The sequence below is a fragment of the Pteropus vampyrus genome, unplaced genomic scaffold (assembly GCF_000151845.1).
Source record: "Pteropus vampyrus isolate Shadow unplaced genomic scaffold, Pvam_2.0 Scaffold193, whole genome shotgun sequence".
NCBI classification, from domain to species: Eukaryota; Metazoa; Chordata; class Mammalia; order Chiroptera; family Pteropodidae; genus Pteropus; species Pteropus vampyrus.
Window position 1 is genome coordinate 3,163,133 of NW_011888974.1, and position 25,551 is coordinate 3,188,683.

Genomic DNA, 25,551 nt, shown 5'->3' on the forward strand with positions numbered 1-25,551 from the left:
GACTTGCTTTGTTAGCAAACCAATAGGTTTCTCTCTCAGGATGAGACATACCTTAAAATGGGTCTTACAGTCCTGAAAGGCCATGAAAGCACCACAGGGATGACTGTGTCCTCCACAAAAAAGAACAAAAATCAACTACAACTCCTGATGTCACCCAGGCACCTCCAAACCAAATTCTCCCCACGCCCCACATCACAGCTTCTACCTCCTTTCCCAAACTCCACTGCCTCATCTCCTCCCCTTTTCAGGGAAACTAACCTGAGCCAGGTCTCACAGAGCATTTAAATATGTGCCTTAACACCATCACTTGGTTAAGTTTCAATTTCTTTGTCCATCAACCATGGTCACATGGCTCTAAAGGGCTACTGACACATGTAGCCTTTTTAACACGTATTTTCTTATTTTCTAGAAGTTAAGAGCACCAAGACATGGCCCCTGCCCTCAAAAATACTCAAGCTAGGAGCGAAGAGATATAAACAGCTAGTTACCATATAATGAGCAAGATGCTAGGGCTACTCTAAGGAATCCTCCTGCTTTTGAGAGAACTCACTGTGAAAAAGCTCCACAACAAACTGCTTTAGGTCTTGTGCAATAAGGTCAACAGCTATCATTCACTGAATACTTCCCAGATGCCAGGTGCACTGCCTCATTTAATCCTCACAATATCTGGGAGGTGGCTATACAGAGTCAGAGAGGTAATAACCTGTCCAAGCTACAAAATTGGTAAGTAGTGGGACCAAGATTCGTCCAATACTAAAGACACAATTGGCCTGCTTCCCAGAATTCCTAGCTCTCCAAACTAACTCACATCAATTAAAATCAGTGCTCACTGATGTCTTTAGCTGTGAGCCCCCATCTCTAGCCTTTCAAACTCCAGCATTAACCTCTTCTGTTCCTGTGTGCCCAGGAAGGAGCTATGGTGCCACATCATGACTCTGACCTCTAGAAGCTTTTGGCATAGTGTAGATTTCCCAAAGGCCTGGGCGTCCCCCAAGGTAGGGACCAAGTCTCCACTAGTACATAGAAGGCTGGCAAAAAAATAGGTCAAGGGTTTCCTTGAGGAATTTGGTTTTAAATAAGGTTCTTTCCTAGAGAATGTCAATGGATAACTTGTGGAGATAGTCAGTATCAGAGCAAAGGGAGACCCCCTGGGGTCTGACTCTGTCCTATCAAAGTCAGTTAGAGAAGGCCGAGTATGTCATTGAGTAGACAGATCTTACATCGAGCATAATCTACGTGATTCTTATTATAACAACAAAATATGAAATCAAGTCAGTGAGCTTAGTGGAAATCTGACAGGAACTCCAATGCAGGTAGATCACAGTGAAGCACAGATGGTGTTTCTCTGCAAGAAAATCATCTTTTCTTCTGTCTTTTTCTTGAGTGTACTTCTCGGTGGAGAGGAAAATAGAAAGCTTAGGACCCAGGAAAGTTTCCCTTCCTGAGAGACAATAAACCTAGGCCAGGAGTTAGCATCCAGGAGGCTGGATTCCGGATGTTCCAGTTACTATTGCTGCATGACAAATGATGCCAAGACTCACTGGCATTAACCTTTTTATTATACACATAGATTCTGAAGGTCAGGAATTTAGACAGGGTACAGCAGAGATAGTTTGCGTCTGCTCCATGATGTTGAGGACACAGCTAGGAAGACTCGAATGGCTGAGGGTGACTTAGTGCCTGCAGGCTAGAATCATCAGGAGCATCTTTACTCCTATGATTGGAAGCCTGCGTTGGGATGGCTTGAAGGCTTGGTCAGCTGGACCTGTCACCTGCATGTAGCCTCTCTGAATAGCCCGGGCTTCCTCACAGCATGGCAGCTTTGGGACAGTTGGATTTCTGTGGGCTCCAAAAGCAAGTGTCCTAGGGATGAGGCAGAAGCTGCACTCCCTTTTACCACCTAGCCTTGAATGTCACATGGTCTCACTTCTGCCACTCTCTACTGATCAAAGTAGTTATAAGCTTGCCCAGATCCCAGAGGAAGGAGACAAAGACCCCGCCTCCAATGGAAGAATAGTCAAAAACATACAGACATCTTTTAAAACTACCACACTTAGGATTGTCTCTAACCCTGTCCTCACCACCATTCAACACAAAGCTGTCACCAACACCACTTGCCCAACTGCAAGTCTCCCGAGAAAGGGCAAGCAGTTCCTCCAGAAGGAGGACATTTGAGCCAGCCCTAATAAAGTCACCCAAAGTGGGAAGAAGAGCCTAAGAAGGTGCCTGACACTGACTTTGGTGGATATCATTAATATCCTACTGAAATCTTTTGATCAACAAATACTTCCTAAGCACCTGCTTGGCTATGTTCTAACAGGGCACTCAGCAACTAGGACAGCAACTCCAATAAGCTTATGTGCTTATAGCTCACAACCCACTTAGAAAAGGTGTGGGTGTAAGATCTAGTATCACACAAGAGTTACAGCATGCAGGACCACCAAGAACAGGAGCCTCTATACCATAAATTCCCCCATGCTTCCCAGAAACTTCTGAGTTTTCTCTGCTAATAATTTCACATACCACAGACCCTAATCAAAAAAAGCTTCCTCAGGACAACTGTTCCCTCATACTGGTCATACCAAGGATAAGAACCCAATCAATCTCATTTGGTTGAGTATTAGAGGATGAAAATAGGGCTGGCTCCTTCCGCATAACAATCTGTACCCCTGTCCCCAACCCTCACTCTCCTTCTCTGTCACCAGTCCTGGGACCTAGCTGTACTCAAAAAATACTCAGAGGAACTAGAGAAGCAAAAAGCAAAAACAAATAAACTAAATCGATAACCAAAAAGGTGATATAAAGCAGCCAAGAAATGTAGGGAGGTGGGGGTGGCAGGAGAATGGGACAAAATCTTTTGTGGTCAAGGACCCAGAAAGGAAGAGAGTGGGAAGGGTGAATGACAATTAAGAAGACACAGAGCAGTGAGCAGGAGAAACAAGTGACCCATCACCCTCACCCCAAAACACCATGTGACCAAACAGGCAGTTGCCTCCTCACGACAGCACCCTGAGGGCTGGCCTACATCCCTGGGGGTAACACTGAGCTCTACTGGGCCAGTGAACAGCTCCTCTCTTGGTCCAGAGGAGCACTTTTCTTTTTGGTGATGTCTTCTACAAGGCCAGGGCGATGCACAGAGGGCCTTCCTCTCCAAGGAAACCCAGGCTCACACAGTCCACTTTAGGCACCTGAGGACATAGGAAGCCCAGGATGAGGAGAGAGCCTGGGAAGTTATGGGGTGAGGGAGGAAGAGAGTGTGGACCCGGGGGACGTTCCAAGCTAACCTGGTCTCCTGGTGGGTGCCGAGACAGCGCACAGTGCAGTACCGGGCACCACAGCTGACACAGGTGTATGGGGAGGGGAAGCCGCAGACAGCACAGAAGGGGCGCTGGGGTCGAGATGGGGGTCCCGCACATGCTGTCAGGTAGTTGGGGCCCTCAGCCACACTCAGGTTCTGCAAAGGCAAGAGGGCAGGCTCCAGGACTCCTCCGCCCATGTGGCAGACACCCTCTGGGGACAAGCATCTCTGCCGGCTTATCCCTTCCCTGTGGGGTTTTCTCGCACCAGCTCCTCTCTCACCTGTTCCTCCAGCAAGGCCTGGAAGTTTTTTCGGAAGCGGAGTTTAAAATGATCACCTCGGGTTTTCTTCTTTTTCTTTCCTAGAGGAAAGAAATGAGTTACTTGGCATGTGCCAAGAAAGACATCACCTTTCTCTCCCCCATCATTCCGCATACCCTTGTGTCCATTCTCTGACCACATATTCACCTGAGCTCTAAGTTGGCATCTGTCTACCACCCTTTTCCCTTCTCCAATCCCAGCCTTCCTTCTTCTCCACACTTCCTAATCTAAGACTCTACATCAGAGCTAGAAGGGATCTCAGAGCTCGTCGGCTCCATCTTCTTTATTCTACAGACATGAGAGGAAGCTAAGGCACAAAAAGGGGAGAGCAGCTGGCTCAATGTCACAGGAGACAGTCCCTGGCAGAGCCAGGAGTTCCTGGGTCATCTGCCCCCAGCCTGATGTCCTTCCAAACCCTGACCAAGGCAGACTCTTTCCCTTTCCTTCAGCCTTGTCTCTCTGGCCCCACTCCTTCCTTCCTCCTCTACCCGCCTCACCAGTGTCTGCATCATCATCAAATTGAGGCAGTCTCTTGCCGAGCTGGGGAAGTCCTGCGTGGGGGTCATCCTGGAAGTTGTCATTCTCTAAGGCCTCAAGCTGCCTGTTGATGCGGCGCTGTCGGGCTGCCCTGTCCAGCACCCGCCGCTGTCCAGGATCCTGGGAGCGAACTAGATGGGGCAGGGCCAGAAGAGTTAAGGGAGGCACAGAGAAGAGAGAAGCTGGGGTGACCTCAGCTCTGGGCAGTGTATGGATGATGTCCATTGGGTGTGGAGCCACGGTTCTCTGATCTCATCCTAGTCACCAAGCCCTTGGCCCCTACATCTTCTACCAATACAGTAGTTCCTCCTTATCTGGCGTTTTGCTTTCCACAGTTTCAGTGACCTGTGGTCAACCATCACCTAAAAATATTAAATGGAAAATTCCAGACATAAACAATTCATAAGTTTTAAATTGTGCACTGTTCTGAGTAGAATGATGAAATCTCATGCCAGCCCGCTTCATCCTCCCTGGGACTTGAACCATCCCTTTGTCCAAGTATCCAGGAAGTGTACACTACCCGCCCGTTAACCATTTAGTAACCATCTCAATTATCAGATCTACTGTCGTGGTATCATAGTGCTTGTGTTCAAGTAACCCTATTTGACTCAATAATGGCCCGGAAGTGCAAGGGCAGTGATGTTGGCAATTCAGGTATGACAAAAAGAAGCTGTAAAATATATGTATGTATAGAAAAAACAGTATGTATAAGGTTCGGTGCTATCTGCGATTTCAGGCTCCACTGGGGGCCTTGGAACTTACCCCACGCAGATAAGAGGGGTCTGCTATATGTCAGCTCCTCTGGTTTGCTTCCTTCACAGCTAACTAAGACTGCTATTTTGGTCACTCATATCTGTTTTCCATCCCTTTGGCCCCAGCCTTTTCTCCCAATCCCAGACGCAACCAATGAAATGCCTCCTGGAGACCTCTCACTGCTGGCAGAAGCACACAACCATGTTAATGGAAATCACTGTACACTCAGGGCTTCCAGGCTCCATCGGGACCTTAATGCATTTTGCTTTCATGCTCAGCCCTCTTATTTCCTACCTCAAAGGAAATGGGCCACTGACATGTGCAGATGCTCATCTTTCAGTCCACCTTCAATCATAATTGCACGGGCACCTATTCTCCCTCCATTCGAAGTGGATGCACCTCCCCCAGCCCCCGACACACACACCAAGTTCCACTGCTAAACCTAACTCTTCACCTTCAAGCTGAATCTTCTCCTCTTTTTTGCATCTTCAATCTCTCTTCCTTAACTGGTACTTTCCCTTCAGTGGAAAAACCTGCTAAACACTCTTGCGTCTACCCAACTTCAGTTACTCTTCTTTGACAGTGTGGTCCATGTGATGTTTCATTTCCTCATCTCCAACTATTCCTCAACCCCCAGCAAACTGAGTACCATTCGATGAGAACCACTCACACTCAGGACACCGGTGCCCTACTAGGGCCAAGTCCAGTGTGCATTTTACTTGAGTTCTCTACCTTCTGAGAATGTGCTGACTATATATTCCTTGGGTTGAAAGAGTTCCTTCATCTGCTTCCTCAACATGACTCCAGGTTTTTCTTCTCCATCTCTGGCTAGGCTTCTGCCTCCCACCTTGCCTTTTCTCTCTGCCTCTAAGGTGATAGCTGTCCCTGTTCTCTTTCTTGGTTTATAAACTCTTCCTGAGATTTCAAATTCAAACACAGGGCTCTCTCACCCACAAGCAAATAATTCCAAAAGTGATCCTCTCAATCCAGAACCTTCTCCTGAGCTCCAAAATTGACTGTTTAATCGGCTGCAGGAAACTACCTGCTGATTCCATTGACACTGCAACTCAAAATTAAAAATCTTCCCACCCAAGTCTGCTTTTCCTCCTGGAGACTTTCTTTAACTGGTTGGAACCATCTACGCAGACAACCAAACCAAAAATCTAGGAGTTATTTTAAACTTCTCTGTTATCATATCAGCTGTTCACCAGGTTATGACAATTCTACACAAAATATCTCTCTATTCATTAAAAAATACTTGTTGAGTGCCTATAACCATACTAATAACATCAGTGCCAGTGGTTAACACTTACTGGGCATGAACTAGGAGCCAGGCACTATACAAAGCAATTTGTGTAAATGGACTCCTTTAACCCTTACAATAAATAACCCTATGAAACAGGTATCATTATCATCCTCAGATTACTAAAGTTCGCATAGCTAGTACATGGCTGGATCAGAATTCAAACTGCGAACTTCCCACCATCAAAAACATGCTCTTGATCACTGCACTATACAGCCTCTTTTCCAAGAACCAGATGGTACCCTAGGCTCTGGGACTACAACCAGGGCCTACCATCTAGCAGGGAATACAAATGATCAAACAAATAAGCATGGTACAGCATAGTATATGCTAGTTTAGGGAAGTACAGAGTGCCACAGAGCACATGACAGAAACACCTAGCCCAGCCTTAGGGAGTCAGAAAGATTTTCCAGAGGAAAATAAGTCCAGGTTGAGGCCTGACTGATGAATGCAAGTTAACCTGGTTGGGGGAGAGGGAAGGGTGTCTCAGGCCTTGGTACTAGTATGAGAGAATATCTGGATGGGAGACCGTGGTGCCTTCATTAAATTAAATGAAGTTCTGTATGGTTGGTATATAGAGTATCTTAGTGTGGGGGTGGGATATGAAGTCAGTCAGACCATTAAGAGTCTTTAAGTATCTAAAGGAATTTAGATTTGGGGATTTTATGATGAAGGTGATAGAAATCCGGTGAGGGGTTTTAAGAAAGTGACATGGCTGGATTTACATTACAAGTCAATCTGGAAGTGTTCCAACCCTCATTTCTTTTTATCTGGACTACTAAATAGCTTCCTAACTGGCCTTCCAGCCTCTAGACCTGTACTATCCAATAAAGTAGCCACTAGTCGCATGTGCTTATTTAAATTTAGATGTAGATAAATTAGAACAAAAAAAATTTTTCATTTTATTTCATTTAAAATAAATGAAATAAATAAAATTATAAATGTTCCTTGTTGCACTAGCCACATTTCAAATGCGCAACAGCCACCTGTGGCTAATGGCTGCCATACTGAACAGTGCTGATTAAGAACATTTCCACCATCCCACAGAGTTACATTGGATAGCGAGGCAATCCATCCTCTGCACTGAAGCCAGAACTGCTTTTCTAAAAGATAAGTTTGTTTCAGTCACTCCCCTGCCTTAAAAGTCCTTAATGGCTCTCCACTACCCTCAGAGTTCAAACTCTTCGGCAGTGTATTTAATACCATTCAAGTGTGCCTTTCTCCAGCCTCTTTTACTATTCCTCTGCAAGTCTGGAACTGTGAACTTGGCTTCCTAAACGACTTGCTTTTTCTTGATCTCCTGCCCTTGCACTTGCGGTTCCTGCTGCCAGAAATGAGTCCCCGCGCACCTGCACTGAGTGAAACCTAACTCGACTTTCAAGCCTCAGTCCAAGCATTCTCTTCCCTTCCAAGCTTTCACGGTTCCCTCCTTCCCAGAAGCTGGGTTGGATGCCACTCCTTCCTGCGCCCAAGCGCTGTGCGTCCCTCGGCCATAGTACCTGTCATTCTGAAACGCAATGGTAGTTCTGCATGTCTGTCCCCCTCCCAGAAAGCCAGTTTAGGAAGAGAAAGATCTTTTTTCCTTTCTCCATCCCCAGCGCCCAGCTTTGAGCGGACATCAATAAAACGTGAACAGATGGTATGGGGGAGTCCCTCAACGCCAGGACCCGAGGGCTGGAAAGAGGATTCGAGACTAACAACTGAGTGAGGAAATCCTAGGCCAGGTTCAGGTTTGAGAAGAGGAAGGCGGCCAACACCCGGGGGCTCACATACCTGAAGTTTTCTTCTCCACCATTTCTACAACACAGCGGACGGAAGATCCTATTGCGCACGCGTGCTAAACCACTTGTTTTAATAAGGATACATCACTTCCGGCGGTGTGTGCTTCTACGCGTGCGCAGAATAATTCCAATGCCTTAACTCATTGCGTGATGTTCCCTTGGAGACCAGAAAGCTTTCCGCCATATTTTATAGGGGCAAAAATACTTCCGGCCTCAGTGTAGTTGTATATTTTGTGGGATCCCTGAAATGGGTCATTTTAAAGAGGTGGTGCCAGTGGTCTTTTGAGAAATGTCATTTTCCTTTGGTCCTTCTATAGATGCCATCATCATAAAGGCAGCCCCTGGAGCTTCTCCCCGGGGCAGTAGAGATAATGGTCTGGACTTCCAAAGAAAGTGAGCAAACTTGAGTGGGCAATCCGAGAGGTCACTGGTGACCCTCTGCCGAAACTTCAACCCCTAGCTCCCCCAGGGTCTCAGACTCCTCGACCTTCTCCCTCCCTACCCCCCGCTCCTCCACTTGTCCCTGCTCCGCGCGCCCCGAACGCCTAGCTCTCCAATCTTCCTCCCGGCTGCCCCGGCAGGGCTGGAGCAAAGACCCGCCTCCAAGTCCCGTCGGACCCGCAAGGGGTCACTTCCCCTCTCCCCGCGGGTTTCAGTTTCCTCATGTGTCAGGCGGGCAGTGGTCCGGGCTGGCTCTGACCAAAATCCTCAGCTCGCGATCGCCGGCCAAAGCCCCCGCCCCAAGCCCCCGCCCCTCTCCCGCCTCCGGATCCGGCGTCCCCTCCGCTAGCTCCGCGCAGCCCTCGCGCCCTTGGACAATTCTCGCCTTGTCTCAGGCGCCGGCATCGAGTTTTCTGTAGCCTCCGGCTACGCACTTTTTCCAGGGCGGTGCCCCAGCCCTGCTCCTTCTCGCAGTGGGCCGCATAGCGGACCCCGTCCCCTTCTTACAGCCCGCTCGGTAGCTGTGATCCAGGCGCGCAGCTGGAGCCCTGTGCGGGCCTGTGTGCCGTCTCCGCCCGCTTCCCGCCATGGCCTCCTGGGGCCTAAGTCTCCAGCTCCTGCTCCTGCTCCTGCTGCTGCTGCTGCTGCTGCTGCCGCCGCCTTCGGCGGCCTCCGCCTCCGACCGTCCCCGGGGCGGCAACCCTGTCAACCTAGGTAAGACGCCCGGGAGGGCCGAGTGGGCTCCGTGGTAACGTGCCGGTCGGGTCTTCGAGGGGGGACCGCCGACCTCTTCCACGCCCAGCGCACTCCTAGGGTACGAACTGCTCACTCCCCACCCTAAGCTAAGGTTTCCAGCCTTTTCGTGCGGATTGACGTGGAATTCCTGGGTGTCACTCCTATCCAGCTCTCATAGCTCTCATTGGGGTCGAAGTTTCCCTGGGGGAAGGGTTTAAGAGGGATTGAGAAAAAAGAAGTCGCGGTAGCAGAGTTTGAGGGAGGGAAAGGGGGCCTGCGGTGAGTGGAGCTCGTGGGGCAGTGAGCTGGGTGAGTGGGTCCCCAGTGCCAATTCCCGACTGGTGACAGAAAAGCTGCTGGTGATCACCGTGGCTACGGCCCAGACGGAGGGATACCGGCGTTTCCTGCGATCCGCTGAGTTCTTCAACTACACAGTGCGGGTGAGGAGAGGAATGCCTTCAAGGCCGCTATAGCTGAGTGGGCATTTCCAGAAGGAGTGGGCTGAGAGATGGATGCCTGGGGCCCCACGGTGAGCCTGGCCACCTGAATTTCTTCCCTGGCATGGTGATCTCCCTGACAGACCCTGGGCCTAGGAGAGGAGTGGCGAGGGGGTGATGTGGCCCGAACAGTCGGTGGAGGACAGAAGGTCAGGTGGCTAAAGAAGGAAATGGAAAAATATGCAGACCGGGAGGATATGGTCATCATGTTTGTGGACAGGTAAAAGAGAAAAATGGGAGGAGTGAACAGGAGGAGGAGGTGAGGATACTTAGATTCCTAGTAGCTGTCTTATTCATCTTTACCTTCCTTGCCAGCTATGATGTGATTCTGGCTGGCAGCCCCTCAGAGCTGCTGAAGAAGTTCATCCAGAGTGGCAGCCGCCTGCTCTTCTCTGCAGAGGGCTTCTGCTGGCCTGAGTGGGGGCTGGCAGAGCAGTACCCTGAGGTGGGCACGGGGAAGCGCTTCCTCAACTCTGGTGGTGAGTGGCAGAGAGCCCGAGGCAGAAGGACCAAGAGGTGTGGGGTATGGAGTGTTCCAGGTGCCCGAGGGCCAGAGAGGGAGTGGGGACAGGTCTGTGAGACCCCGGCAGTCTTGAAATCAACATTTCCACTCCCCCCACAGGATTCATCGGCTTTGCGCCCACCATCCACCAAATCGTCCACCAGTGGAAGTACAAGGATGATGATGATGATCAGCTGTTCTACACTCGACTCTACCTGGACCCAGGACTGAGAGTAGGGAGGGACAGAGGGGGGGCCACCTACAACTCTGTGGGGTGTCAGGCCTCAGGCTGAATGGAAGAGAAGGGGTAAAGGGGCTTTGGGGGAAGATGTGAAGAGAAAAGAGTGAGAAATGATCTCCCACTCCCTCTTGAATTAACTGCCTCCTCTCATCCCATACAGGAGAAACTCAGCCTTAATCTGGATCATAAATCTCGGATCTTTCAGAATCTTAATGGGGCTTTAGGTGAGAAGAAAGGCAACCAGAAGGGGCAATGACAGAGGCTGCTAGGGGTACTGAAGTAGAGAGGGGCTTCTAGTGGAACTAGGGTGATCTTCAACTCACCTTTGTGTTAACTTCATCAGACATGTAAATAGATGATGGATAAGGTTGCACTGTGCTAATAGTAGTAGTAAAAGCAGTGACAGTCATACCTAACATCTATGGAACATACTGTGTGCCAAGGCCCTGGGCCAGGGGCTTTACTTCTGTAATTTCATTTAATGCAACAATCCTACAAAGCGGGGGCATCTGTGGTTATCCTCTTGTTACAGATTAGAAAACTGCCTCTCTGAGGGGCTGGTGACTTGCCCAGTTTACACAGGTAGTAAGTGGAGGACCTCTCCAGTGTGGCAGCAGAGAAGCTGGATTCCTCCATATTTAGAAGCACCTGCTGCTTGGCAGCTTTGAGAGGAATGGAGTCTCAAGCCCAGCATTTCTTCCCTAGATGAAGTGATTTTAAAGTTTGATCGGAATCGTGTGCGTATCCGGAATGTAGCCTATGACACGCTTCCTGTTGTGGTCCATGGGAATGGTCCCACTAAGGTACTCCAATGGCTCATACTCTCAGCCTCAGCCCCTGCCCCTGAGGCCAGGACCCAACCCTTGTCCCATACCTGGCTCCAGCTCCAGCCCCTTACCCTTGTCCCAGACCTGGCCCTACAGTCCCTGCCCCAGTCAGTCCTGTCCCAGCACTTGTCCCTGCCCCAGACCTAGCCGAGCCCCTGGGTACCTCCAGCCCTTCTGAGCAGTCAGTCCTCTCCAGCCCCAGCAGTAGAGGTGCTAGGAGAGGTTCTAAGTATCCACTGCTCCCCCTCTTGCCCTTTCCCTGTCTGTCTACCTGACCTTCCTCACTTCCGGCCCTAAACTCCTCTGCCTCAGCCTCTCCCCACCTCTCCCAACAGCTCCAGCTGAATTACCTGGGAAACTATGTCCCCAATGGCTGGACTCCTGAGGGAGGCTGTGGGTTCTGTGACCTGGACCGGAGGACACTCCCGGGGGGGAAGGTGAGGAGGGGTACCAGGGTGGGGCAGGAGAGCACACGAAGCAGGGGTAGCAGGGAGAGCATGCTGGGCAGCAGTGCGGGGCAAAGCTCCTGAGGCCCCCTAAACCTGGCAGAGTTGTAGAAGACAGACCAGGTAGGGGTCTGAGCTTTCCTCTGAGCCCTGTCATGTATCTTCCAGCCACCCCCCCGGGTGCTTCTGGCCGTGTTTGTGGAACAGCCTACCCCATTCCTGCCCCGCTTCCTGCAGCGGCTGATGCTTCTGGACTATCCCCCCAACAGAATCACCCTTTTTCTGCATAACAATGTGAGATGCCCTGGCAGCCTCTCCCTGGGGGCCCTCCCAAGAGACCCTGCCCCTGCCCTGATCAGAACTCCTGCCTCCTCACCCAGATGGCTTCTTATACCCTGTTCACTTACCACCTTCCCTCTCCCATTCCTCAGACATCATCTTTTCTGCCCTCTCAGCAGCCCCCTTTTTTCCCCCCATCCCCAGGAGGTGTACCATGAGCCCCACATTGCAGACTCATGGCCCCAGCTCCAGAACCACTTCTCAGCTGTGAAGCTGGTGGGCCCAGAGGAGGCCCTGACCCCAGGAGAGGCCAGGGACATGGCCATGTGAGTGAGCCCTGGGTGGGAAGGACAGGTTGGGGTGAAGGAGCTAGGAGGTAGTGAGGCTGCCTCCCTCTGTACCACTCTTCCCTCTACCATCTACCATCCAGCTTTTTAGGGCCTCCAGCGTGCTGGCCTCAGCCACCACATGTGTTGTCCCTCCCCTGCCCCTCTTACACAGACTGGAGATCTTGGGGGTCCCAAAGTGAGGGAAGAATTCCACTCCCTCTGCAGTCCCCTCCTCCACCTACCTGCTCCAGCTTCAGCTGCTTTGTCTGTTGGTCTTTCACCTCCAGGGACAGTTGTCGGCAGGACCCTGAGTGTGAATTCTACTTCAGCCTGGACGCCGATGCTGTCATCACCAACCCCAAGACCCTGCGTATTCTCATTGAAGAGAACAGGTCACTTGCCTGGCTCAGCCAGAGGGCCCCCAAGTAGCTCCCCAGGAACCTCCAGCTCCTTCCATGGGCATAGGGGTCACTTCTGCGCAGTCTTCATCTCCACTTGTTCACAGGAAGGTCATAGCACCCATGCTATCCCGCCACGGGAAGCTGTGGTCCAACTTCTGGGGAGCCCTGAGCCCCGATGAGTACTATGCACGCTCTGAGGACTATGTGGAGCTGGTGCAGCGGAAGCGAGTGTGAGTCCCGCTGGGGATGCAGCCATCTCTTTCTCCCACCCTCTCTCAAAGCCCCAGTCTCAGGGGTCTGGTGCATCTGTGGGGTAGTAGCTGACTGTGGAGCAGGACATGAGAGGGTTATGAGCAGCGGTGCTTAACAGCGGAATTGAGAGGGCCTCTGGGCTCAGAGAGTGGGGTGCCCTGAGGGAAGGGGCTACCGGGATGAAATGGGCAGAATTGCCAGGGCCACCCACACAGCTGATCCTAGTGTGGGTACCTCCAGGGGCGTGTGGAATGTGCCCTACATTTCCCAGGCATATGTGATCCAGGGGGAGACCCTGAGGACAGAGCTGCCCCAGAGGGAGGTATTCTCGGGCAGCGACACTGACCCAGACATGGCCTTCTGTAAGACATGGCGGGACAAGGTGAGTAGGGCAGTTGGACCCAATGCTGGGAGGGGTGCTGGGAGGCAGCCACCTCTTATCTCCTCCTCACACCCTACCCCCACTCCAGGGCATTTTCCTCCATCTCAGCAATCAGCATGAATTTGGCCGCCTCCTGGCCACTTCCCGATATGACACAGACCACCTGCATCCAGACCTCTGGCAGATCTTTGACAACCCCTTGGTGAGCAGGGGACCCCTCGCTCAGAGAACACGAATGCACTTCACTATAGGAGGACAAACAAGGGCTAGCACACACTTGCAGGATGTGCTACTGCCCAGGGAGTGGGTGGTCCAGGGCCTGGGGCTTCCTGGGTGGGACCAGATAAAGTGAAGAAGACACACATCAAGGTACACTTCCCTGTTACCCTCCAGGACTGGAAAGAGCAGTACATTCATGAGAACTACAGCCTGGCACTTGAAGGAGAGGGACTTGTGGAACAGGTGAGCCCTGCTCAGGATCCCTGACCACCCTGATGGCCATTACTGCTTGGGTCCACTGCCTGGATTAGTGGTTTCCAAACTGACTTCCTCCAGGTGCCTTAGGGTTTTCTGCTTGGGCAAGATGAAGGCAAAGGCTGATAAGAGAGACCTTCAGCCCTCAAACCAAATTAGTCAGTGAGCCTCTCTTGTCTATTAGATATATTGGTGTTATAGGCAAAGTGGCATTTTTATAAAGAAGTTTGAAAACACTATCCCAGAACCTAGGGCTCCAGGTTTTTGTGCTATGTTCTCAGCCACTCTCTGTGGCCCAGGCCTTGCTGTGGCCCATCCCCACACTCAGATCCTCATTACCCCAGCTTCTCTCATCTCCTGGCTTCCATTTCTGCTCCTGGCTTTTTCTCACCTCCGTTGGCTGCCAGTCCCTTCCTGAGTGTCACCCAGCCCTGTTGTTCTTCCCTGCCCTGTTCTTAGCCATGCCCAGATGTGTACTGGTTCCCTCTGCTGTCAGACCAAATGTGTGATGAGCTGGTGGAGGAAATGGAGCACTACGGCCAGTGGTCAGGAGGCCGACATGAGGTAAGAGGGACTAGGACAGGGGAGGAGGGAGGGCTTCCAGGAGGAGGGTGGTGCTGGGTCTGATGGAAGGAAAATGGTACCGGGAGAGTGAGAACAGAAAGGAGTCCCCAAGGAAGATGGGGCTCACAAGGAGCACAACTGCATTCATTTATTCACTCATTCATTTAAGAAATCCTTACTGGGAAGGTCTTAGATGCCAGCCATTGACCTAGGCAGTACAGGTGCATTGATGGGTTGTGCAGGCTAAACTCTGCCCCCTCACTTGTGGCTGTCAGTAGCAGCAGCAACCTGAGTGCTATGGTAGCCACAGGAGTGGCTGTTGACCCAGACATGGAGGGACCAAATTGCTTTACAAGAGATGACATCTCAGCTGAGACTTAAAGAGCCAGTAGGAGTCAAGCTAAGAAGTGGAAGAGACTGTTCTAGATGAGGGAACACAAGCTTTAAGACCTGGGAGCAAGAGGAGGAAAGAGGCTGGCATTGCCCTGTCAGGGTCTCAGTGCCCACTGCCCACAGGACTCAAGGCTGGCTGGAGGCTATGAGAATGTGCCCACCGTGGACATCCACATGAAACAGGTTGGCTATGAGGACCAGTGGTTGCAGCTGCTGAGGACATATGTGGGACCCATGACCGAGAGTCTGTTCCCAGGCTACCACACCAAGGTAGGCCACTGCTCCTGCTACCCCTGCCCCCTCCATCGTCTTACACCCCAGTCCCAACTGGAAGTCTGCACGCAGTGCCCTTTTAATCCCTGTAACATTTGGGGCCCCATGGAAAGAGATATACAGGAGGGCAGCCCTGGCGGGGGCCTGCTTAACCCCTACAGCAACTCCCCCTCACTGGACAGGGGCTGTCACCTCCTTAGAAGGCCCCCTGCACCTGAGGGCCATCCTTTCAGCCTCTCTCATCATGTCCGCATAGACCCGGGCAGTGATGAACTTTGTGGTCCGCTACCGGCCCGATGAACAGCCCTCTCTGCGGCCACATCACGACTCATCCACCTTCACTCTCAATGTTGCCCTCAACCACAAGGGCCTGGATTATGAGGTGAGCCCCTAGTGCCCTCCCACTTCAGTGTGCTGCCACACTTTCCCTGGAACCCTGCATCCCTTCCCCTTACAGCCCTGCATACAGCCCTCAGTTGCCCTCCCTGCCCCTGGCCTGCCCTCTGCACATTTCCCAGTTACTTTGCTGGTATAGTCTCCCCAGTTGCTTCCAGGCTGGCTGCCTCCCCCTACCTCCTGCATCTCCCTGTCTGCCATCGCCCCAGGCAGACAGGGTGTTATCCCTCTGGTCTACCTCTCACGCCCTTGTATCTGCCTGTCCCCAAACCCCATGGCTGCTCACTCTCTCCTTCTGTCCCCTTCTCCCCTTCCCAGGGAGGCGGCTGCCGCTTCCTACGCTATGACTGCGTGGTCTCAGCCCCACGGAAGGGCTGGGGGCTCCTGCACCCTGGCCGTCTTACCCACTACCACGAAGGGCTGCCCACCACCAGGGGTACTCGCTACATTATGGTGTCCTTCGTCGACCCCTGACACTCGACCACTCTGTCAAACCTCTCCTGCCATTGTGCCTTCTTGTGTCCCCCTCCTTGGAGGGGGTCTGTCTGGCTCCTCGCTTCCTAAGTGTAGTTTGGTGTGTCTGGGACTGAATGTGTCACCTTCTCCCACCCCCATACACACACAGCTCTCTCAGGAAGCTCCCAGAGCCCCCTTGTTCCTCCCCTCAGCTCCCAAGAGTTTGCAGGGAGGGGGCTTCTGTAGGGTTCCCTGTGTGATAACTTATTGTTTCTCAGCCTCCCTCCCAATAAAGGAGGATTTGTAACTCTTGAGTCCATTTATCATCTTTCATCTACTTAATGACCCCGTACCCCTCCTGCCACCCAGAGCAGAGGGAGAACTGGAGTCACTCCAAAGAAAAAGAACAGAGAAGAAAAGGCAGAAGCAAAATGTTAGAACAGTATGGGAACCTAGAAGTTTCCCTGGATCCTATTTCTCAATGCCCTTTATTGCCTGAGCTGGGGAAGTGCTTGAGAAGGGCCAGACAAACGGACTTTACTATCAGGTTCAGATGAAAGCCAGCTCCCACACTCTTCTCCCCGATTCATCACCTGATAGCATCTTCTCCTTTACATTAAGTTGGCAAAGCCTTGAGCTGGGCTTCAGGGACAGTGCTCAGGGAAGGAAGGCTTCCTGGAGGCATGTGTCCTATAAGGGAAGGCAGCTGAGGCCTTATTGTGGCTTCTGGGACCTAAGCTTTTAGTTGGGTGGTATCAGGAAAGGGGAAGCCCTAGTGAGTCATTCTAAGAAAGCTTCCTGGAAGAGGAATATGAAGCAAGATTGGAAAAGAGGAGAGAGACCTCCTGAGAGCAGGTCTTGCTTCCAACATCTAGGGGACCATCAGCCCTTGCTGAGATCCCTTGAGGAGCCCTGAGGATAGCCCCTTCAGTTTGATCTTTCCCAGCCTTGCACCAGCCTACCTTCCTGAATTTGTCTTCCAACTGGTCCCTTGCAGAAGCCTTTTAAAATCCAAACAGACCTGTTCATCTGTCCCAGGACATTTTCTGCCTCCAACACCTCACTCGCCATCCACGCCTTATTCCTGCCTCCTGCCCAGACTCCTAGGAAAACTTCGTGCATGAAGTCTTCCTTCGTGGGGAGTAGGGTGGATCGCCTAAGTGGGTGGGTCACCTTACCATGTGGACTGAGCATCTCTCTGACCAGACTTTTAAGTTCATCTCACCCCGGTCCCCACCACCCTCATCACGTGCCCTATGGATGGAAGTGGGCTGAGCAGGGACAGAAGAAAATATCTCTTGTGAGGAAGCCTGCATGAGAGTGGGACATGAAAGGTGGACCAACCTGCACAGTAGGTCCTGAGCATGGAAGCTTGGGTCCATTCATTTACAAAGCATCTCCCATCTGTTATTTACAAAACATCTCCCATCTTCCAGGCACCCGTCACTAGGGCTGCAGTGATAAACACATTACCTGCCTTTTTGTTGCTTACAGCTTAGCGGAGACCTTAATCAGAAAGCTACTGTAATCTCTGAAAAATAAATGTTTGTTTTTTAAGCCAAAAAGAAAATTTACCATGATAGAAAGTATTTTATGCTGGAAGAGTATGTGACAAAGGCACCCAATGGGATGTCTGTCAGACTTTCCTAAAGAGGTGGCATTCTCTGACCTGGCTGGAGAAGGTGCCAGCTGCCACAAGCCTCTGGTCGCTGTTGGGAGGGCCATGGTTACAGTAAGGACTGGCCCTAGCCCACTTGGAGGATATGCCCACAGCACACTGGGCCTTTTCTTGAGGAGCTCACCAATCCCTAGCTTTCCCCACAAAACCCTTCCCCCTAGAGCAGCTCCCCAAGAGTCATAGGCTGCTCCTTAGGGTTCCGGCCTGGTGACTGAGGTGTATTCAAACTGTTCTCACTCATGTCTGGGACCCCTGCCATTCATGGTACACACCACTCTGGCAAACCTCCACTTTCCCAGACCTCTGCCAGTGGGCTTCTCACACAGGCCGGAGGTTCTGACCTCCATAAAGGCCAAACATCTTACTCACCCCCAAGCTGTTTGGCCACACCCCTGCTCACTTCTATGAGCTCAGTTAGTTGTTAGTTCTTCCTTGCTGGGGCTCATTAAAGTCTAGTGTGCAAGTCAGCAAAGGGGCCAGAAACTGGATGGAACCAGAGCCAGGGGTCAGAGCCAATGGGTTGGCCCAAAAAGGGGTGTGCTTAAGAGCCTATGGTGGCCGCCTATGTGACTTCCCTCTACAGAATGCCAGCCTCTTCCAGCCACCTCTGCCAGTGTCTCCAAGTGTTTGCTGTCCTGCAATGGGTCTTCTTGGGGCTGGGTGAGTCCCTGAAGCCCTGGACCTGACCCCACCCATGCATCTGGAGTTCTGCTTCTCCATTACTGCAAGGGAGGGAGGTGAGGCAGGGATCTCCAGGGTCCATGAAGGAGTGAAAAGTAATTAGGTGAGACAGGGGAGAGGGAGACAGGGAAGAGGGAGACAATGAGGAGATCCCTGGGTCCTGAGACACCCCTTCTTCATCCTCCATCCTTCAGCCCAGGTGTGCCTGGCCTAGAAATGCTCCTTGCATTTCTAGGCCAAGCCTGGATCCTAGTGGTCCTCTCCCTGGTCTAGAGATAAGGACACACCACAGGCGGGAGGCCGCCAATCTACCGGGGTCTGCAACTGGGTCATCTGGAGACATTTCTTGGACTACTTCTCTATCTTGGTGAGCGTCCCCAGGAACAGCGTGCTGAATTGGGGACAGGGTTTCAGAACAGACTCTTCTGAGGGTCATCTGCAAACGTGTAAACTCACTGCCAGGGTTGGGTGTGCACTCTCTGCCCTTCAGCTGGTTAAAACCACAGAGTTGGATCCTTCTCATAACTACCTCTTCGGCTTCCACCCTCACAGCATCCTGGTTGCCGGAGCCTTCGGCAACTTCTGCAAAGAGGCCACCAACCCCACCTGCTCATGCTGCCCTGTCGGTTTCACTTCCCTCTCTTCTGGGACTACATCACGTGTAGTGGTGAGGAAGGAGGAGCCCCGCCACAAGACCCCCAGTTTTTGCTGTCACCTCTCACTCCCATCTGAGGGCTCCTGGTCCCAGCTCTACCTAACTGGTGCCCTCCTCCCTCTCTCTTCTCAAGACCCAGGCCCCAGGTCCTCCAGCTTCTGCCTTGCCCTCCCTCCCACATTTGGTGTCCTCTAACAAGGCCATCACCGCCTATCTGTTGTCCCTGCCTTGGGGCAGCTAGGTGACAGTCCTAGTTGTGGGAGGGCTGGAGGAGGCTCTGGAGGCAAAGCCTGGAGCGCTGAGCTTGCAAATCCAGAAGCAGAAGGGATTTGTCAAGCTGGTACTGAAACACAGGTGAGAAAGCGGCTAGTGGCCAGAGAACTCCTAGGCTGCCCTGTGCCCCTGGGGACCAGAATCAGGCATACCTCTGCTCCCACAGGGCCTCCCTGGTGCCTGTCTTCTCTTTTGGGGAGAACGAGCTCTCCCAATAGTTCCCAAATCCGCTGTGCTCCTGAGTGTGGAGGGCACAGGAAGCCCTGCAGCTTCTGCTGTGTGTGGCCCTACGCTGTTCCAAGGCCGCCTGGAACTCCTCTTGACCTTCCGCACACCCATCTACACCATCGGTGAGCCTTGGCCTGCCCTCCGCCCACGCCTCTGGAGCTCAGGCGCTCTCACGCTCCCCAGGCCAGGTGGTGAAGGTCGTTGGTTGGAGCCTGAAATCCTGGCTGCCTGGCAGTGCACCACCTCTGGCTGGCCTTTGACAACCTTTAGGGCTCTGACCTCTGTCCCCAACAATCGCAGTGAGCGGGCAGGAAGGGGACGGGGAGTCTGGTCGGGGGTGGGGGGGTATCCCAGTGACCACCCTCTTGCCTCCTGTTCTGCTCACAGTGGGGGCCCCGATCCGGGTGCAGCTGGGCGCAGGTGGAGGTGCTGCAACGCCCTCTACGTGGGCTAACGGGGCTGTTCCAAGAGCACAAGGCGCGCTATGGGGCCCCTGCCAACAGGCACCTCGTTCTCACCTAGGCACACTTGCACCTCCAAGCCCCTCCCCAGCCCCGTAGGTGACTAAGGTTGGGGGAGTGGAATTAAAGGCAGAAACAGACCTGCGGTGTTTGTCTGCTTGTGCAAGGAGGGGTGGGGGGTGAGGGGGGTGGGTCCACCTGCCCCACAGCACCACTCCCTTCCCATCCCGCCTCTAGCCTTGACACTCCCGGAGACCTGCAAACAGATTCCGGGCACGCATCATGGGCCTGCTGGGTCTTACTTGAGATCAGACAATGTCATTTGGGCTTCTGGACCCCACCAGAGGCTGGGGCTCAGAGAGCGGGCTCTCCAGCCTCTGTTCATCAGTTTCCACACCTCCTTGGCACACACCCTCCGCCCCTGCCAGGTGGGTTCCACAACCAGTTCAGACCCACTGACTCAGGAAGTTCAAAGAGCAGTCTGAGAACAGCCTGGAGAAGTCAGGATCCGGAGAAGTCAGGATCCCGTCCACACCCCTCAGCCTCTCGCAATCCCAATCCTGGGAGGGTCCCAAAGGCTTGGTCCCTTGGGCTAGGAACCTTCTAGACAGCTACTGAAAACTTCCTCATTTGTCTTCTGGGTCCTGGAGCCCTGCTGGTGGAGGGATACTGCTGGGATAGGAATCTCCACGTTCCTGTTGCTCTCCTGAGCCATGAAAACCCTGCAGAAGCAGTGGCTAGCAGCCTTGGGCACTTACCAATACATGCTCACTTTCCTCTTCATGGGTGGGAGGAGTGAGAGAGGCATGGGTGCCTGGGGTCTGAAAGGGGAGGAGAGACTTTGGGGAGAAAGGCTGCAGCTCCACTTGCCTGGATGCCCATGTGCAAAGGGAAGGGGAAAGGATCGGATGTGGGGCTGGGAGCTGGTGGGAGGATATGATCCTCAGGTGGAGGAGAGGAACCATGGATGGAATGCCTGGAATTTCAAAAGCTAATTCATTTTTTTTCCTCAACTTTCACCCAGGCCCTTTCTTACCCTTTCTTGTCTTATCCCTCCTCTTCATGCCTCTTTGGTCATTCTTTTCTCTACCTGGCGTGGCCCTTCCTGGATTGGGATATACCCAACCGAGGTAGCAGTGGACAGGGGCCCAGGTAGTGAGAGATGGCAGCTGGGTGCCTCCAGGGCTTCCACTTATATATCTCTGCCCTAAGGTGGAAGGCAGTGTGAGTGGATTAGGAACTGGACCATTTAGAAACACCTAACGAATTATCATCCTATCAAGGTAACAGGTTACCCAAAGATTCTCAGCCCCCTCCTACTCCCCCACCTCCCCTACCTATTCACCCCTTCCTGTGTTGGAGCCTGAGCTCTGGCAGCCTAAGCTCAGGCAATGGGGCAAGTGTTCAAGAGTAGGCCCCTGTACCTTTGACCCCATCCTAGGACCTTGAATTATGAAGTCTATTAGGGTGGAGGGCAACAAATTTTCAGCTGGTGTCCTGCCTTCCGTGCCCTCGTCCCCTCATCCTGCCCAATACCCCAAAACTGGTGAAAACAGTAGAGCTGCCCCCAGACGGGAACTATGTGTTTGACTTTCACACACATGGAAACATGTGCATTGGAACCTTCTGTAATTTTTCCCCCGAGAGCAATGGCTTCTCTCAGCAGTTCCTTGGGCTTCTTCAGCCTACTCCAGTTGGCCAAACTCTACCACATCCCAATCTATCGAGACTACATCATGTCCTGTGGTGAGTTTCTAGCTGAGAGGGAGGAGGTGCCCTCTGGCCAAGGTGACTCCCAGCTCAGAGACCTGGCCTGAATACCAGCCAGGCTCCCAGTGGACATCAGTGAATAGCTTTGGAGCAAGTGTTCTGTAATGTCTTTGCTGGGACAAGCACCATAGGGCACACAGACATAGGCATGGTGGGTAGGGGGGTTTAGAAGGAATGGGATGTGGGGCTCACCCTTCAGGTACTAAAGGGTGGAGTGAGAGGTTATGGACCCAAGGAGGGGGTGATGACTGCTCCTCACCTCCTCATGCTTGCAGGCGAGTGTTCCATTAACCACCAGAGCTTGGACTTTATTCTGTCACAGCCCCAGCTTGGGCAGGTTGTGGTCATTGTGGTTGGGGGTACCCATGAGTCCCTGTATGCCATCACAGGGGAACATCATCTCATTCTCCAGAATCACAAAGGCTTTGTATACCTGGCACTGAGGTATGGGTGAGTGGGGTACAGGTGCCCACTCCAGGGCTGCTCTTAATGGTCAAACTTCACAGTGTGCCTGAGCGGGTACACTCTCCATCTCTACACATCCAAGTTCCTATAGATGGGACTGTGTATTCCCAGAGCCCACTGTGCCCTATACCTGGAGAGCACTGCTTACTCTGTGCCAAGCACTGTGATAACTTTCCAGGTTTTCTCTCACTCCAAGAGAGGCAAGTTCATAATGCAAATAGCAGGACCCTTTGGTTCAAAGTGTGGAGTTCAAATTCCTCTCTGACACTGTCTCAAAGGCAAGACCTTGGACATGTTTCTTAACCTGTGAAGTAGTTAATACTTGCCTTGCGATGATATAGTTGTAAAGACTGGGTGAGGAAATGTATATATGAACGCCTAGTACACAATCATTTCTCAGTAAGTACTCTTTCTTCCAGATCTTTCTTTATAGCCATCATCGTTTGCTTTAAAGTCCTTGAGAAGTAGAATCATGAGGTGTGGGGAGGGATTTGCTGCTCTCTGGGTCTTCCATTTTGGGGTACTTCAAGAGCCACTGGCCTGACCACCCTCTTCTCTATTGCTGCCCCTTCCTAGGGCCTCCATTGTGCCTGTGTACTCCTTTGGGGAGAATGATGTCTTCAGACTTAAGGTTTTTGCCAAAGGCTCCTGGCAGCATCTGTACCAAACCACCTGCCAGAAACTCAAAGGCTTTGCTCCTTGCCTCTTCTGGGACCATGGTCTATTCTTGGCCAACTCCTGGGGCCTGCTGCCCTTCCCTGTTCCCATCACCACTGTGGGTGAGTTCCCATCTCCAGGTAAGAAAGCTACCACCAGCCGTGTAGCAGAGGCCTCTCACCTCACTTGTCACCCCTCTCACTACAGTGGGCTGCCCCAACCTGGTGCCTCAGTGCCTCCACATGTGGTAGTGTAGACCACTACCACATGCTCTATGTGAAGGTTCTGGAGCAGCTGTTTGAGGAGCACATGGAAAGCTGTTGTGTCCCTGTTTCTACTCACCTCACCTTCATGTAGCCCTGGCCTTGTCCCTGCTCCCCAGCCCCTGAGCCCCTTATCCCAGTGCACTGACACTCCTACCTACTTTTGTGTTCTAGTCTTCCAATAAAATCTAGTTCTCTCCTACTTTCCTACTTTGTGGAATTGGATGCCTGCAGCACTCATACTCTCCCTTTGTGCGTGAGCATGTTGGGGCATAATCTTTCCCATCTTCACATGCTATCAAGTTGCTGCATTAGAATGAGTATCAGGACCCTGAATTCTCCTTCCAGTGAAACTTAATTCTGCTGCCTGACCTTGCATAAATCTCTTTCCTTTGCTGGGCCCTTTCTCCCTCTGTAAATGAAGGCGTCTGCTTAGCTAAGAGCTGTACAGTATTCAGACTGAGTTGGGGAAGGATAGCTGCAAGGAGAGCTAGGCTTAGAAGAGTGAAAAAGAGTTAAGTGGTTGGAGAAGATAGGGTGGATGGTGGAATACAATGAGCAAAGGCTGAGCTTGATCAAGGGTACCTGACAATATAGAGAATGGAATGATCCCCAGTGGTAGAAAAGACAGTTAAGTACATAGCTTGCCTTTGCACCCCATCCCCATCCTTTAAGTTTCCTTGGGTCTGGGAGATCAGATGAAGCAAAGATTTGTTTTACCAACATTAAGTCCTACTGCAAGCCCAGCATTAGGTCACCGCGAACTCATTTGCTCAATAAGCATAGGACTATTGTAAAGATTAAAGAATTAAGACTTAGGGGCTTAGAACAGAGATTGACAAAATACGAGCCAATGAGAGTTTGTTATCATCATCATCATCATCATCATCATCATCATCATCGTTGTTACAGGCATGGCAATGGTCGAACGAGAGGGTCAGATTAAACAATGTAAGGGTCTTTATCTGGTCATAGCATCCTCTGATTTTGTCAGTCCTATTTGCTGACTGACTTTGTATCTGTATCCAGGACTTAAACAAGAATTATTTGTTGAAATGTAATTGGAATGCAACTATATTTGTCTTCCACTTTCCTATAAAATTTATTCAGTGGAAGAATTTTCTCTCATTTCTTGATGAAATTCTGAGCAATCCCATGACTTATCTGGGTCATTCTCAGGTAATAGATTCTACATCCATTTTACGTTAGTACATAGAAATGTTTAATTCATGTGATAATCAACACTTAGATCTTCATCCAGGGGTAGGAACTTTCCCCTCTCCAGCAAGGATGGGATGCTGTCTGCTTATCCAGAAGCAGCAGCTGTGGAAGATGAAGTGGAAAGGGGTGGGGATGACGTCTTTCCTTCCCCTCCCATGCTAGCTGTTGTTACTGATCTTCTTGGGGCAGAGGAGGGGAAAAGCAGCCCAAACAATCTTGACTACACTGCCACTAAGATACAATGTGTTCTCTGGGCCTCCAGATCTTCAAAACCTTTTCCTCCTGAGTACACTCATGGATCCTTCAGTTTTCCCTTTAAGTTCTCTTTGGTAGCTTCTGTACTTTCTCTGCCTTATCATCTGTCCCTGGTTTTCTGCCCATGCACTCAACAAAGGTTGCTCTGTAGGAATCCCTTTACTCTTCTAGTTTGGGGGTTAAGGAGAGGGATGGAAAAAAACAGCTCCAGCTCTGAGCGTCCTTGGTCCAGATACCCTTAGAGTGCAGGCTATCCTCAATGCAGCCACTTGTCCTTCCTTCTATCTTAAGTAGAATGTCCAGTCAGCCACTAGATTTCTCTGGTGATCACATCCCCCAAATGCTGGGACATGCCAATCTCTTTGTGTCTTAAAACCTTTTGTCACTGATCTTGTCAAGTCAACCTTGCCTTCTGGGAGTAGAGCTTCTAGCACGTTAAAAGTCCTCCCCAACCACCTCTCCTTCATCTCCAAATTCTGATCCTTGTCATGAGTGAGAGGCTCAAGAGTCACTTTTTAACCATTCACTTGGAAAATGTGGTGTGTGGTTTGGTCTGGCCGCTTTTGGAATGGAGGACCTATTTATTGTATCTTCATACCTCAGCCCAAACTTCAGTGTTAGTATCATGTACATTTTTCTCTGTGTTCTTTTCCTGAAGGACAAATGCACCAACTGGCTGCCAAGAGCTGGGGTTATAGAGATTAGACCACTTTGGGTCTTCCTCCAAGAATCTCCCTGTTCCTCTGCTTCCCTGTGAGTGGTGGTTGCCTCTCTCTAGGGATATGGGGTTGAGCTGGGTGGTAGGTGAGAAATGAGACCTTTATGTGGGACTGGGGGACAGAGAGGAGGGGACTTTATTCCCCATAAAGCCCCTGTCTGAAATCCAAGACCGATGTCATGGAGAGGATGGTGGTTGGGAGCAGATTGGCCTGAGGCTAGAGAGAAATAAGAGCAGCCAGAAATTCAGTTAAGAAATATAGTTGGCCCAAGAGGCAGAGATGCAATCAAAAGGACAAAATGCTCTCAGTACCTGCAAAGTCAGTAGGGCAAGGTTTTCAGAAAAG

General features: G+C 51.5%; 3 protein-coding genes and 1 pseudogene across 4 annotated transcripts; 3 read left to right on the forward strand and 1 right to left on the reverse strand.

Moving 5' to 3' along the window:
* Window positions 1-1,537: 1,537 nt before the first annotated feature.
* Window positions 1,538-8,116, reverse strand: ZNHIT1 (zinc finger HIT-type containing 1). 2 transcript variants are annotated; one of them, XM_011371590.2, is made up of 5 exons: window positions 7,985-8,116; window positions 4,116-4,286; window positions 3,580-3,659; window positions 3,285-3,454; window positions 1,538-3,188 (listed from the first exon to the last, which is right to left on the reverse strand). In XM_011371590.2, the coding sequence occupies exons 1-5, from the start codon at window positions 8,004-8,006 to the stop codon at window positions 3,167-3,169; spliced, it is 465 nt and encodes a 154-aa protein (XP_011369892.1). In that variant the 5' UTR covers window positions 8,007-8,116; the 3' UTR covers window positions 1,538-3,166. The 2 variants fall into 2 exon arrangements, with proteins under 2 accessions (XP_011369892.1, XP_011369890.1); XM_011371588.2 differs by having other exon boundaries at window positions 4,116-4,517; window positions 7,985-8,081.
* A 904-nt stretch (window positions 8,117-9,020) lies between these two features.
* Window positions 9,021-16,194, forward strand: PLOD3 (procollagen-lysine,2-oxoglutarate 5-dioxygenase 3). Its single transcript, XM_011371591.2, has 19 exons — window positions 9,021-9,147; window positions 9,517-9,608; window positions 9,749-9,885; window positions 9,981-10,144; window positions 10,288-10,400; window positions 10,569-10,632; window positions 11,114-11,211; window positions 11,571-11,672; window positions 11,850-11,975; window positions 12,165-12,286; window positions 12,577-12,681; window positions 12,795-12,920; window positions 13,183-13,324; window positions 13,413-13,526; window positions 13,718-13,786; window positions 14,258-14,362; window positions 14,879-15,025; window positions 15,285-15,410; window positions 15,743-16,194. The coding sequence occupies exons 1-19, from the start codon at window positions 9,021-9,023 to the stop codon at window positions 15,896-15,898; spliced, it is 2,235 nt and encodes a 744-aa protein (XP_011369893.1). The 3' UTR covers window positions 15,899-16,194.
* Window positions 16,195-18,142: 1,948 nt separating this feature from the next.
* On the forward strand, window positions 18,143-19,991 carry LOC105299720 (annotated as a pseudogene).
* Window positions 19,992-20,569: 578 nt separating this feature from the next.
* MOGAT3 (monoacylglycerol O-acyltransferase 3) lies at window positions 20,570-23,105 on the forward strand. Its single transcript, XM_023537499.1, is given in 10 exon segments — window positions 20,570-20,642; window positions 20,881-20,935; window positions 20,937-20,986; window positions 21,069-21,135; window positions 21,396-21,533; window positions 21,535-21,602; window positions 21,902-22,076; window positions 22,668-22,870; window positions 22,956-22,986; window positions 22,988-23,105. Coding segments are annotated over 10 exon segments (978 nt in total).
* The last annotated feature ends 2,446 nt before the right edge of the window (window positions 23,106-25,551 follow it).

Excerpts from the sequence above, each read along its gene's own strand:
- PLOD3 (XM_011371591.2), top strand. The coding sequence starts at position 9,021 with ATGGCCTCCTGGGGCCTAAGTCTCCAGCTCCTGCTCCTGCTCCTGCTG. Across the intron at positions 10,145-10,287 it reads GCGCTTCCTCAACTCTGGTG|GATTCATCGGCTTTGCGCCC; the intron begins GTGAGTGGCAGA and ends CTCCCCCCACAG. Across the intron at positions 14,363-14,878 it reads GGTCAGGAGGCCGACATGAG|GACTCAAGGCTGGCTGGAGG; the intron begins GTAAGAGGGACT and ends CACTGCCCACAG.
- ZNHIT1 (XM_011371588.2), bottom strand. The coding sequence starts at position 4,380 with ATGGACATCATCCATACACTGCCCAGAGCTGAGGTCACCCCAGCTTCT. Across the intron at positions 3,660-4,115 it reads TGATGATGATGCAGACACTG|GAAAGAAAAAGAAGAAAACC; the intron begins GTGAGGCGGGTA and ends TCTTTCCTCTAG. Across the intron at positions 3,455-3,579 it reads AGGCCTTGCTGGAGGAACAG|AACCTGAGTGTGGCTGAGGG; the intron begins GTGAGAGAGGAG and ends TTGCCTTTGCAG.